General features: G+C 45.5%; 1 protein-coding gene across 4 annotated transcripts in view; it reads right to left on the bottom strand.

Moving 5' to 3' along the window:
• LTBP4 (latent transforming growth factor beta binding protein 4) overlaps positions 1-14,434 on the bottom strand; it is a 1,245,426-nt gene that overhangs the window by 272,543 nt on the left and 958,449 nt on the right. For all 4 annotated transcript variants that reach the window (XM_085625396.1, XM_085625398.1, XM_085625397.1 and 1 more), the window contains exon 11: positions 2,637-2,801. In XM_085625396.1, the coding sequence (XP_085481522.1) occupies positions 2,637-2,801 (165 nt within the window). The remainder of the gene's footprint in view (positions 1-2,636; positions 2,802-14,434) is intronic.

The raw sequence follows: 14,434 nt of genomic DNA, 5'->3' as shown, positions 1-14,434 counted from the left end.
CATCTCTTCCGCAACTCTTATCCGAGGCTTTTGATATTCTGGCTCAGAAGGTCAAGTCTGGTTCGCCTTTGGATCCGGTATGTCCTGCCCTGTTTAGGAACCAGTCTTTTGTGGGTCGTTCTACAGTTTGTTCCTTGATTAATACTTCATTGGCTACGGGCACGGTCCCAACCAAATGGAAGCGTGCTGTGGTTTCTCCTATTTTGAAGAAGCCAGACTTGGACGCTTTAAGACCGGAGAACTATCGGCCTATTTCCTTGCTCCCATGGCCAGCCAAGCTGATGGAAGCCCATGTTAATCAGGCACTTACTGACCATCTCACTCAAGCTAACATTCTGGACGTGACCCAGAACGGGTTCCGAGCTGGGCATAGCACGGAGACTGCCCTTCTCGCCATGGTTGAACATCTCCGGTCGGTGCTGGATCAGGGACAGACGGCGGCGCTAGTGTTGTTAGATCTGAGCGCCGCCTTCGATACGGTCTTGCACCGTATCCTTCTGCACCGCCTGGAAGAGATTGGCGTTACGGGGCTAGCCCTTCAGTGGTTCCGTTCCTTTCTCGATGACCGGTCCTTCTGCGTTGCCATACCTCCCTATCAGTCCAAATTCCATCCTCTGGACTTGGGAGTACCGCAAGGTTCCTCACTGAGTCCCACTTTATTCAATCTCTATGTGAGACCGCTGGCTGATGTCGTCAAGCTATGGGGCATGTACATGGTCTCATATGCTGACGACACTCAGCTGGCGGTTACCATCAGTGGGGATGCCGATGTGGATGCCCCCAAGTTCCAGAATGGGCTAAGGGAGGTGGCAAGCTGGATGACTGCCAACTGTCTCCAGCTTAACGCAAAGAAGACCGAGGTCATGATCGTCGGAAAGGGTAGGGATCTCTGGGGTGACAGATGGTGGCCGCCGGAACTTGGTGTGGCTCCAACTCCGGTTATGGAGTTGAGAAATCTGGGAGTGTGGCTGGATTCTACTCTCAGTTTTGTGGGGCACACCAAGAAAACCGCGGCGTGCTGCTTTGGAGTCCTTCGGGGCTTAAGGCCTGTCCTTAAGTTTTTCGATCCCTCTACCAGACAGATGGTAGTGCAGGCAACAGTTCTATCTCGCCTGGACTATGCCAGTTCACTCCTGTTAGGGAGCAATCAGGCAGAAATTGTTCGGCTTCAACGCGTTCAAAATGCCGCTGCCAGAGCAATTGTCGGCTTGCCTAGGTCTTGCTCGGCCTCCAGCACTCTTCGAGCATTGCATTGGCTGCCGATCAAGTCGCGAATTCATTTTAAAGTTTTATGTTTGGCTTTTAAAATTTTGAAAAGATCCGCTCCCCAGATTCTTTCGAATCTCATGTCCGGCTATGTACCAACCCGTTCATTAAGATCTTCGGAGCAAGTGCTTGCAGTAGTCCCGAGGTTCAGGCTTTGCCGAGCTGGTGGGCGCTCTTTTCGGACGAAGGCTGCAGCGTTATGGAATTCGCTCCCACTTCAGCTCCGTACAATTAACGATCTTTTGTTATTCCGGAAATCCTTAAAAACTTTCTTGTTTTAATCTGTTCCCTGTACTCGTGGTCTTGTGTTGGTTGTGTTGTACCTTGTCGCGCGCCAGGACGCCCCTTAGCTGGGGCAGCTGTGCGCGTAATAAATGCTATTAACATAACATAACATAACATACTGGGATTCAATACTCTATGACTTCACTGAGCACTCAAAAGACGATAATAGGCCACCCTGAAGGTACATCATCCCAGCATTGATATTTCTACTGATATACACCACAACTTGAACGTCCTCCTGCCTCCCTCCGTGCCCCACGGGCTCTGTTAAGAACCATCTCATGCCCCCCACCCCTGACAATTGTACATTTTCCCTGAGACGCCCTCTAGTGGCCTTTAGATATATAGTCTACTGCCCTATGGATCCCACCCCCTCTTCATCCTTTGTTTCGAAGTACCATCCTGGGGGGAGGGGGGGTGAAATTCCTTTAGTTAGTGCTGAGACCTCTTTTTCCTCCTCAGTTTTTGGTCCTGCCCCAGCAGGCTTTTTGGATTTGCCCTAAATTCAATGACGAATCCTGATACAGCCTCTAATATCATTTTTGATTGACAACTGTGACTACATATGAGTATTTGATACTATCATGATGTATTTTTGTATGTTCCATATGTTTAGGCTGTATACAAAAAACAACATAAAAAAAATAATGAATATGAAATGTGCAGTTACTTAGCGTCTGCGAAAGAGGGATCTGTGACATGCCCTTGCAGGAGACATGCATGGTGACCATCGAAAGATACGACCAAACAACTGTGGTGCATTTTCGGATGAAATATTAGACTCTGGGTGCGACACAAAATGGTTTGCATTAGAGCTTTTTGGTGATAGGTTTCTGCGTATAGAAGACCCAGTATTTTAGGTTATTAGCTAACCAGTCGTTGGTCTCTCCTGTGCATTAGGTAGGATAGTCCATACACGGTATAGTAGCTGGTGCTGCAATAGCCCTGTTTGGTGCACCATATCTCTAGGCTACTGCATGTGGAAGTTGTCGAGGCCTCCCACACTCGCGCCTAAAGTCTATCTAAAGGTAGTGGAGGACACACCAACATCCTTTCACAACAACAGAAAGATGATGTCACTTTACCTGATCCGTGAGCCGGACACCGCTCACAGCCCTTGCCCCAGGCTTTCCCAACGCGGCTGCAGCAGCAGATCTGCTTGGTGATGTTCCTCAGGATGGGGAGAGAACATCCACCGTCCCGCAAGATCCTGTAGCATGGACCTTTGGCTTCTGAGATCACGTGCTGGGCTGCAGGAGGAAGAAGAAAGAATATTAAAATAGGACAGGCTTTTTCTATGTGCTCTAGTCTCATTGGGCCTGGGGAACAAACACAACTTTCATTGTGTACCAATCACAGCGTTGGCTCTGCATAGTAGCATGCCGCCAAATGGTTCGACTTTAGGGGCATGAAAAAATTACATTCTGAGTTTTTCTGGCCATAAAGTAGCACACATATCAAAGGCAATGCAACAATTCTTTACCAAACCAAACAACAATCTAGAATGCCTATTATTGGTGATTTTGAGAGATGGAGCACTGTGTAAAGAGAACAGTTTGTTCTTTATACTGCATGGTCCCTTTAATATCATTTTAAAAACTGAAGGTTGCCTTGAAAATCTGTTATGACGGTGGGAATAATGGGCGGTTGTATTCTTGCTCTTTCAGAAATATGTGAAGCATTTGGCCTTTGACAAGGTTTGACGTTCAGAAAGCTGTAAACTGGAAATCATGACTCATAAAAGGCAACTGCATCTGCAGTTTACTGGTTGCCATAGTTTTGGGTTCCTGTGTCAGTAACTTAAGAAAAACAAAGCTTGAATCCTACAGTGGGCAGAGTTCTCTGTTCGGATGGTAATGACACTTTATCTGAGATTCAAGACTATATCACAAAAATATAAATTAAAACCATTGAGATAAAACAAAAAAACAAAAGCGTCTGGAGGCATAACAAACAGAAAGGGGGCAAGTAAGTATGCAGTGTCAATGGTTTAATAAAGAGAAGGATTAAAGGAACAAAAAAGGGTAAGGACCAGGGAAATGGGGCAATGGGCTTCCCCCTAAAATAAATAAATTATAGCAATTATACAAAAAATTATTTGTTTCCAGAAGTAAATTAAAAGATGGAGGGAGGGCAAGGGGTGTCTCCAGCATGGATGTGCCATTTCAAATCAGTGCATCCAGATGGACTGAACATCCGTGACAATATTCCAACTGATTACTGCGCATGTCAAGAGACCTCGCGACTGCACTGCTTCCCCATTCCAAATGTAATGTTCACTTCACTTATGATGTTTTTTTAAATCTAGCAGTGCCGGTATATAATAAACGATATTTCACGTGGAACCATGAAATATGGAAACTATTTCATGGTTCCTTGTGAAGCATGGATTTCCTCATTATAATGAAAGACCCCTGACCGATTCTGCAGAGGTTTACCGATCTGCGGCCAACCAAGAAACTACATCCTCCCCTCCTGGGAAGGTGGATTTGTACACCCGTTGTACCACCTTCCAAATGGAACGTGACACTCATTTTGAAATATACGTGAATTATATAATACATGGGCGCCTGCAACCAAGTATAAAAATGTGTCTCTAATTGGCTTATTAAAGTCCAGTTCTGATGTCTTTAGCCATGTAACTGACCAGCTATAATACGAAATTCACGAAATTTATTAAAAATGTGGTTTAATGTAAGCCTGTGCCATGTATTTTAAGTGTACCAAATGACCTTCAGATTGTGTTGATTCTTACCATTTGTGTAACCAAAGCTGTAACAACATGGCTGCCTCTCTAAGCACGTCACGAAACCATCATTCCTCTTAAAAAGTGATACGACAAAAACCTTTGCTGATACAAATATGGGTGCAGAAAATTTAAAACCGTCTTCTTCAGTTTGGTACGGTTGTAATCCGAAATGATGAAAAAGTAACACCAGGGATCGAATCTGAAAAACTGTACCTATTATGAAATTTGTTATCTTGTAAGGTTTTCTTGCAGGTGCGAAATGTTACCATCTTACATTCTGCACAAGGGTAAAGTTCTAGTTTTGAAATAATTTCACTAATATACATCAAGGCCCTCTCTCAGAGATGTTGCTGCTGGTCCTCGCGCAGCGCAGGGTGGCTATGTGTTGGGGACGTAGACCAGTGCCCAAGTTCTCTCACTGGTTAGAGGACGCCTCGAGATGTCAGACCCTCCTCTCCGAGTTTTGGGAGCGTATGCCCGCAAGGTCACGTCCGCCTGACATATGGGGCCCCCTCGTCACATACCTTCACTCCCGACCCCGGCCTAGCTGCGTTGCTTCTCCCACACTCCCCGCCGGCACTCCGCGCCCGCAGCGGCCGCCGGTGCTGGTCAGTAACTGCTCTTCCTTGGGTCCTCCCCCCCTCTGGCCGGGCCGGCATCCCCTCTCTTAGGGCTTTCACTACCTCCCGTGCCTTTCCCTTGCTCCCCTCCACTTTATCATGCTGTTCAGGTCACTTGTGCCTACAGAGTGGGGTTGTCTGCGTTTTCATTGTGCCTTGGGACTTGCCATGTGAGCCAAGATGTTATGAAATCCTGCACTCGGTGTACCATTACCGTGTGTAAGCAGCAACTAACGTGCACAATGCTCTGCTTTCATGTAAGTAGTGTACCATGTCCGTGTGATTGCAGCAAATAAAGGTTTTTGAAAAGTAAAAAAAAAAAAAAAAGCCCTCTCTCAGAGATGTTAGAAAGTAAGTTGTAATTCCATAAGTGTAAAGGCGTTGTTAGACAGATTATCATCAAATCCACACAAATTAGCTGCAAGTGGGAAAATCTGCAAAATTAACATCAGTTTTTTGATTAAACTAACAGGCACAGCTCTGCAGAGCAGCAAAATGATATCGCCACAGTTGTCATGCCTCAAAAACAAGTTAGTTTAAATAGCAACATCGCATTATCTGTGCAGCGATCTTCTTATTGCATATTTTTATTATTTACCATGACTTTTGACTCTTTTCAACTCTCTCTAAATGAGGATCCATGAGGGGAGTACTGGACGATTTAGGCACATGAAATGTGATTTCCTGATTTCATACCGATTGTATAGTTTTATGCCAAGGTTATATGTCAAAAAGTTTTAAAAGTAAGGCAGGCTTCAAATAGTGCGGCAGCGTCTCCACCACCGTTGCGTGTTATCATAGTGCTTTTCAATGCGGTGAATCATTTGGAACTTAGGCTCTGATTCTGAACCTGGCGCTTTTTGGCAGTCTGGCCGGCCGCATACCTAGCGGTATGACCACTGGATTGGAATGTGCGCGGAGAGACCTCCTCCAGACGGCAGCCACCGCCAAGATCCGAGCTCCAGTGTCAGTGGGGACAGCGGTGGTCAATGCTGGCAGTGCGGCATTGGCACCACTGTGGAAATTATGACTTGCCTTTCCGCAGACCTTTTAATGGCGAGAACACCAAGGCGAATAAGTGGCCTGGACCCATGTTGTGCCCCCCCATGCCTGCACTATCGGTGTGTGCACTGTTTGTAATGTACGACATGGGGTATGGAAATAGTGCACCCAACTTGCAGGCGGTGCAGTAGTGTAGCCGGCATTGGCTTCAGGCTCTCTCCTAGAGCCAAAGCATGTCACTGCCGTGGCTGCACCGCCCATATATGGCCAGCCACACAGTGATGTTGTGATGCGGCAGTTGGGATGCCGCCGGCATGGCAGCGTGTTCCCGACCACCGCCGGAGCGGGCTGACCGCCCTCCTGCCAAACTCTTAATCAGGCCCTAAGTTTGCATGCTATTTTGTAAACAGCTGTGATGTCAGATGGGAAAACCCATCATCATTACTGACATGAACTGTGTTTGAATAACTATCTGTTATGCTATTGTAAGAGGAACAGCTATGCTACTCCATGCGGGCTTGTTGAGCTAAACAAGCACACTACACTTTATGCTCTTCTGTTTCTCTGCGTATATGTCCTGCTATGATGTATTTCATGTGGTACCAGAACCGTTGGATTCATGCCAGGTTTTCCCCACAACCATTCACTATGTAGGTGATTGCTTCTTAGGCCCTTATAACAAGAGGCCCAATTATTAGTATCCTCCTTATCGCACCTGGTAAAATCTGACTTTGCTGAGTCGGAATTTAACTGGTGCAATAAATACCCGCTAATTATGAGTTTTGGAGGACTAACATGTGGATTTTGCTGCTTACCACATCAAAATCTGCATGTTCCAGTATTATACGGCACATTTTTCCTTAATAAATATTGACAGGTTTGACCTGCTGATATTTATTGAAACAATTCATCGTTGGAATGTGTTTGGTAAGCAAGGCGTAACGAACATCCCTGCAGTGCAAGGGCCCTCCCAAGTCTTCAGTATGTGAAGAGGGACCCCACTGCTTGATTTGTAAAAAAATTAGGTGTGAGTGCTAAAAGTATTTCTCTGTAATCCAGTGCAGGTGGCATCAGCCACAGCTCCTGCCACTGCTACCAAAAAACAGTGTCAGCAGTACCTACGTGCTAGTTTTAGCAGTTTTTCAAAGATATATTAGAATAGTAAATCCCCCACTAATGAATTCTACTATAAAATACACACAAAGCAGCACCATGTAGTGAATAAAAATGTGCGGTGTTTAGAAATATGTGATGGTGCCGAGCCCTGGCATAAATAAAGCCCCGTCAGCTTGTCTGTGCAGAGCTGCTTGTGTCTTGTTCTAAAGCAGAGGTAGTGTGCAGCCTGCTCTGAGCTGCTCGCACTGACCCAGGACTGAAAAGAAACAAAGTAACAAGGTATCTTGTTACTCTTAGAACAGGGCACGCCAGGCTCCAGAAAAGATTGTGTGTGTGTGTGTGTGTAGGGGGAGACACATCACGCATGGTTCTGGGAAACCTGGCAAGTCAGATCAGTTTTTTCCCTCATATCTGTCCTGCCTATCCTCTCTCTGTTTCTACTTGTTGGAGAGAAAATAGAAGGGAAAGATTGGGGCAGGTCGAGAAGCTATAGACTGGCCGCAGATAGGCATTTAGAGATGAGCAATGGTTTAATTTGTAGATTATTTCTGAGAGGCTGTGTTTTGATGGTTGCCTGGGTGCTTGTCAGGAGTTGTGGTGCTTTATAAGTGAGTGACTGCTGCATCAGCAATCCACTGACAGAGCAATTCAGTATCAAGACAGCTTAGAGGAGGTGCTGAGAAGGCAGCGCAAGCACTTTCGGCACGTGCAATGCGTGCTGCTCGCCACTTCCAAGCCCAATTACTATATATATAGTTTTATCTCTAAAAACTAGAAGAACTTGTCAACATGAACAAGTAGTGGACAGTTGAAATAAACACTTTGAATGAAGACAAAGTGATTCCCAGGAAGAACTAAGGTGAGTGTTTCTGTTCTTGTTTTAGAAACATACACATTTACTTGGCATCAAGTTAAAGTTTGTTTTCTGTACGTAGAGTCCCTCCTGGGGTGCAATGTCTTCTCCATTTTGTGGGGAATCCCAGGGCTCATGGACACAATGTTATAAATGTGCTTAGATTTACAGCTGTCCATTTGGGGGCAGCATTTGTGCTGAAGAAAGGTGCCTTGACCTGAGCTCCATGGTAGGCCCTGCAGAGACCCCAAGCACACAAAGCGCCTGCGTCATATTTGAACTTCGAGGCACAGATGCTGCAATTTGTATTTTCCTGATGACAATTTGTTGTTAAAACCTGTATCCGGTGTTATATTAGAATGCTGCCTATCCATGAGGTGATGCAGCCATTGAGTTATGTAACATATTACATCAGTATGTGACTACAACCTTATTTGATAGTTTCAATTTCAAGTGCAAAGTGAGACCTCTACACATAAAGAAGTAAAAGGGAGACAGTGGAAGATGAAATAAGAGCTGAGGGCACATAAGTTAGAGCAGGAAAAGGGGAAGGGAAAAATGTGATTGAAAAGTGAAAGAATGTGAGGGGAAACAAATGTGAGAAGCCAGAGAAAAAATAAGGTGACAAAAGAAGCAGGGCTTAAGGGGTAAAGTATGAGAGAGGGAGAAAAAACGAGATAGAAACAGAGGGGGAGCAAGATAACGAGAAGGAGATAAAGGAAAAGAATGAGAGTAAGTGAGGCAGAGAGAGACGGAGATGAGAGAACCAAGAAATGAAGAAGACTGAGAGAGAGAGAGAGAGAGAGAGAGAGAGAAAGTGAGAGAAAGTGAGAGTGAAGATACAGTGAGACCAAAAGGTACGTTTTGTTATCTGTTGTTCATGAATTCGAATCTCAACTAGGCCAAGTCCTAAGTTCATTGTTTTGAGGTTGGTACATTTGTACAGTAATGCCATAGAGACTAGAAAAGCTGAACAAAGCACTATTTAAAAACACGTTATTATAAGAGATGTCTTGAGGTGAAGAGGGTTAATAGAGAGGTCCAAAGACCAAAGGAGAGGGAAATAAGTATCCAGTGATAGAGTAACAGAGACAATATAAGACCACCAACCTGAAAGACCTTGAAGCACCGCTACATATGAATATATAATCAGAGGGGGAAAAAGTATTCTTTGAAGAGCGCAAATGAGTGCATTTGAGAGAGAGGATAGCCTTGGAGCTATGGAAAATGTATTATTTGCACAGAGGAAAAATACACTCTGGCGTATGAAAGAGTACCAGATCAAAAGGCGAGAGATCCCTAAATAAAAAGTATATTAGGGAGCCTGAGAAACACAGAGAGCCACATAAAACGTTAAAAAGACCCATAAGAGCAAACAACGCCCCTTGAAGGGGAAGAAGAAAGAAAGATAAGCCATGAGAGAGAACATATGAATTTTGAGTTTTTTAAGGATCACTGAAAAACAATACGTTTTCTTTCTGTTGAGCATCATCAACATATGTTGTGCAGAGAAAATTAAAGAAGCCAGAGATTGTAGATTGTGTTGAGTGAGTCCGTGTCAGAAGATAAACTAAGAGAGGGGATGCAAAGGCGCAAAGGGAGATAGGTAAGTTTAGACAACCTAGGAGAGAGTGAAAAGAATCCCTTGTAACAGATCAAGAGCGATTTGAAAAGAAAAGCTTCTGTGAGACTAATAAAGAAAAAGGGCCTTAGAGAGCAATAGTACAGGCCCCAGGGAGGCAAAATGAGTGGAGAAAAAGCCCAGAGAGAGGTGATAAAACAATTGCTGAAAAAAAGATAAAGAAAGAAAGAGCTCCATAAAGATAGGGTATGAAATCCCAAATAGGAAAACGGGTGGATGAACCCCATAGAGAACGGGAACCCACAAAGAGAATGAAAAAGTAAAAGAGAGAGCCAGTGAAAGACAAAGACTGGAAAGGGAAGAAGGCTTCTGAAAAGAATTAAGATTTTCTAAAAGAGAGAGAAAAAAATGGGGATGGAGAAATCCACCAAATGGGTAAAGGAGACCCACAGAAGACAATTAGATAAAGGCAACACTGAGGCAGAGGAGAATAGTATTCCCTGTACAAGGGCTGGTGGTCAGTGATCAGTGCATGACGGTGTGCTGGATTGTGGGACGTCTTGGTGGGTGGATTTTGTAGAGTAATGGGGCTCCGGGGAAATACGCAGTGAGTATGTACTAGTGTACAATTATGATTGCGGTGCATTAGGGTGGGGAGAGCCACCCTCTTCCCCAATGTGTGGATAACCACTGATAAACCAAAACAACAGTCCCTTGCACACGCCGGAGGCAGCACTGCTACTGAATAGAGGGTTTGCGTTTACGCCAGCAAAGACTTAGTTTTGGGTAAGAGAGACTCACTTAGCCCCCAAAGAGTGGTTTTACTATACCACGTCGTCATTCTTCATGATGGATTTATGACTTATACACACAAGATCCACACTTCAGAAAAGAATTCTGGAATACACTAAATCTTGGACACAGTAATCACTGTTTACCTTTACTGTGCAAATACCTCTGGAGTACTAGAACCCATTACGGGTCGGAAATACTCCTGGAACTGAGGATCCATACAAAGCGATTAGAGGCCTGAAGAAGTCGTGGCATACATCAATTAAGCGCGACAGAACACGTGTTGGCTAAGGATCTCAGGATTAAACTGAAGTGACTGTTCAAACAGAGGAACAAGAGTGTTTTTTATTACTGTCTAAGATACATAATATATATTGTCGGCATGTACAAGGGACTGCTGTTTTGATGTGCTGGATTGAGAGTACAGGGATTGAGGTTCTCTAGTTAAATGTAAATAGCTTACACTGGTCTTATCAGCTAGTGCAATATCCCCCAACAGTGCTACCTTCTTAGACTGCTCAGTGGGATCCAGGTTCATTCATTATGGCTCATGGACCACTTCTGCATAATCCATAATCAAAATACAACTCTGTGTCAGGGGTTAAACTTTCCAAGCTGATAACTCTTAATACATTGACTATTTGACATTTAAGGCTAACATTTATCATTGCACTAATCAACTTGAATGCACTTTGCTCATCCTTGGTGCAACTATAATATCTTGGTTTAAAAAATATATATCAGTATTTGGTGGCATATTTCATTCTGCTAGAAATAATGAGGTCCAGGCTTTCTTTTTAATTTGGTTAATTCTCCTTGTAAACAGTGCTTCAATTGACGTACACCACTTTGAACTTTACTTGTACTGATGACATATTATTTTAACAATGTTAAAATTTAAATATTTGCAGAGCCCATGATCTTTTAGGATTCAGATATTTTTATTAATTTATCCGGTAACGAATACTCTCTCCAACATCCAAAGGCCATTGAGGTAGAACAGTGGGCCGCAAAATTAGGAGAACAGCAGGAAGAGGAGAAAGGAGGCGGGAAAGGGTGGATTCCCCGGGTGACTCGGGAAGGCAGCAAGGAAGGGATAATATATCAGGGGTTGTCACACAGGGAGCACAATCTCCCTCACCAGATTTAGCTCTGTCGTAACATATTTGGTACCAAACATCTCAGAATAAGAGCCCACACCACTGCCAGTGCTGGATTCATTAATGAATGCACTCAGAGGGCACCTCAATAGTGCCCCCCGAAAACTTAACAACCAACTAGTGTGTGCCTGACTGGTCTGCACCAACCTGCACCTCTAGATATGTTTCTGATCCCGAGGTGGGATCTTTTCCTCTTGTGGGTCAGAAACAAAGCATGCTCTGGGTGGAGGTGCTTCACACCTACCCCCAAGCAGGAACAGCATTGAAAGGCAGGGAGCCTCAAAGGTTTCCCATCCTTGGTTATGCAGAGCAGGGCCTCTCCAGCTAGTGGAGATGTCCACCTCCCTAACCAAGCCCCACTTTTGGCTGCAAGGTTGGCAGGAAAATTAGTAAGCAGGAGAGGTGTGTTCCTTCTGAGCAAGGGCCACCCCTAAGGTGCCCTGAGCTTAAGTGACCCCTCATGTCACAATACTCCATACTGTTTTAGAGGACTCTAGCCAATAGGTTTAGGGGTATGCCCCCTCACCAGAGGAAGAGGACATACAAAGAGTGTAAGCACCATAAAGGTAAGAAGTCCATTGGCTACTTCCTTCCAAACCCTGTAACGCCCCTAAATTGAGAAGTTAGGGGCACCCCTGAACCTTAATCCTCAGATTACCAATGACCTATGAAGAAGAGGACAAAGAAGAGCTGTGCAACAGCAAAGACTGAAGAAATCAACTGACTTGGCCCCAGCCCTACTGGCCTATCTGCAGAACTCAAAGACACTGCTACAGAAGAATGACTTGTTCCAAAGCCCAGCGATCTCCAGAACCTTTCAGAGGACTGCCTGCCTTCTAAAGAGACTCCGGCTCTGTGTATAGTGGACCTGTCCAGAAGAAAACCAAGTTTAAAGACCAAAGCTATGCCTGTGGAACCGCGAAGTCGACCTCCTCTGCACCCAAATCCCACTGCCCAAGTCCGAGATGCCCACCAGTCCAGAAGATGTTTCCCAGTTATCCTGAGCAAGAGCCCCTCGTGGGATGGTCCCCTGCCGGACTCCAGATCTGCAGCCCCTGCAGAATGACCCTCCCCAAAAGCGACCACACTTGTTAGCTGACTGCCAACTCCAATAACACCCCTGAACTCGGAGGCTCTGGGCCTTGGGGAGATTTGCTGACAGTACCCTGATGCTCCAGCACACCCCAACTTACCTGTGCAGATGTAGGTGTCATTCGTCCATTTTCCTGGCCTGAGCCTGTAGCCTTTTTCAGATACCAAGATTCTCCAATTGTTTGCATTGGGCACCCAACGCTATGTTGGCACGCTGCACCCGGCAGCCTCTGTGCCGCTGAGGGTGTACATTTGGTGCTGTCTTGTGACCCCGCCTCCATGCTTACCTTAATTCCCAGAAACTGGGTTATCAAAACGTTCTACTTACTTGTAAGTAGTACCACTTTGATTGCTCCCTTTCTCCATTAGATAACACTGGCACCAGAACCAGAGTTTGACCTCTGCACCCGGCCGCCCCAGTAACACTGGTGGTGCAGCGAGGTCACTTACCTGAACCTTGCCGGGTACTGATTCTTCATCCAAAAGCTCAGTATCGTATATCATTTACTTACTTGCATATTGCTGTTTATGTTTCCTCCCATAAGATAACATTGTACTGACGGAAAAATGTCCACTTTTTACATTGAAAAACAGTGAAATTGCAAAATGTATTTCACTGCAACAAAGTATCTTTGGTTCTATAAAATAAATATACTAAAAGTAATATTTTTACAAACCGTTGGTCCCAGGTTTAGGCATTGAGGTGTGTGTAATCCTTTCTTGCCTGTGAGTGTACAACAAATGCTTAGCACTGCCCTCTGATAAGTCTAGCTGCTTTCATGCTACCACAAAAGAGAGAGATAGTATTATCCACTTTAGCCTCTGTAAAACCTCTGGGGACACTATACCTTACTTTGGTATAGTATATATGGAGCCAGCTTCCTACAGCATGGAAGGTTATGTTTGTGACTGGTTGGTTTTGTCTTCATCGATTTACAGGAATTTGGGGAAGACAACTTGGATTCTTTCCGCAGGATAGCAGGTTGGAGGAAAAAGTAGGTCTTAACTTTTGGGCTTATGATCAATAAGTAAGGGGTTGGGCAAACAAGTGAATCTTGAGTAGCTGCATCACACGTTGATAAGTTGGGTGTTGGCAGGTGATCCTTGAGTTGTTCTCTGAACAGTAACAGGTGGGATGGGTTGTCATACTCTGTAGGAAGTCTGTTTCACCCCCCATGTTGAGTGTATTGTCCTTTCCCCTGCTAACACAAAAAAGCTTTATGACGCCACTGAGGTGAGCGCACATGGCTGCGGCGGAAGCGAGAGCTGTTAGGAGGCCCTGGATCAGCTGAATGCTGATTCCGTAGCTCGACGGCGGACATAGAGGGGCTTGGAGGTGGTCCTCACCAGCAGTGGGGAAGCCTGAGAGTCGTCGGCGGTGGTGGCAATACGGCAGGAAAGACACACTTGGCCCCAGCTTGGCGGCCTAGCAGATCGTGGCGCCAGAGAAAGGAGCCCCCTCAGATAGCCATCCTCATCCTGTTAGAGGAGCCAACCGACTCAGCAGATTACGCGACTGAAATAACTCGCTGCCTCGTAGACCGGTAGGTCGGCGGCACTGGCGGAGTGGTGGGAGCCGTAGGGGGCACGAGGCTGGGACATCGACATTGCCAGGTAAAGGCCCCACATTAACCGTCTGCAGCCCAGGACAGATACGGGAAGAATTGCGCACATAGGGGGCAACGAAGAGCACAAGGCAGCACGTTCCTCGATCTGCGGGGGCCCACAGAGGCCGGAAATCAAGGAAACTTGGGGCCCAACGACCCTCCAGTGCCTCACTATAAATCTTGCCATCAACAATATTGCGCTTACTCAGAAAGGATTGTAGGGGCTTTGTGGTGAGGTCGAGGGCTCCCCCCTCACCTCTCACCTAAAACACGGCGATCCGGTGCTACACCTTATCGATACTCGCCCCCC

The sequence above is a fragment of the Triturus cristatus genome, chromosome 9 (genome assembly GCF_964204655.1).
Source record: "Triturus cristatus chromosome 9, aTriCri1.1, whole genome shotgun sequence".
NCBI lineage: Eukaryota > Metazoa > Chordata > Amphibia > Caudata > Salamandridae > Triturus > Triturus cristatus.
Note: the sequence above shows the minus strand (reverse complement) of the source record. Positions and strands in the feature narration are given on the sequence as shown.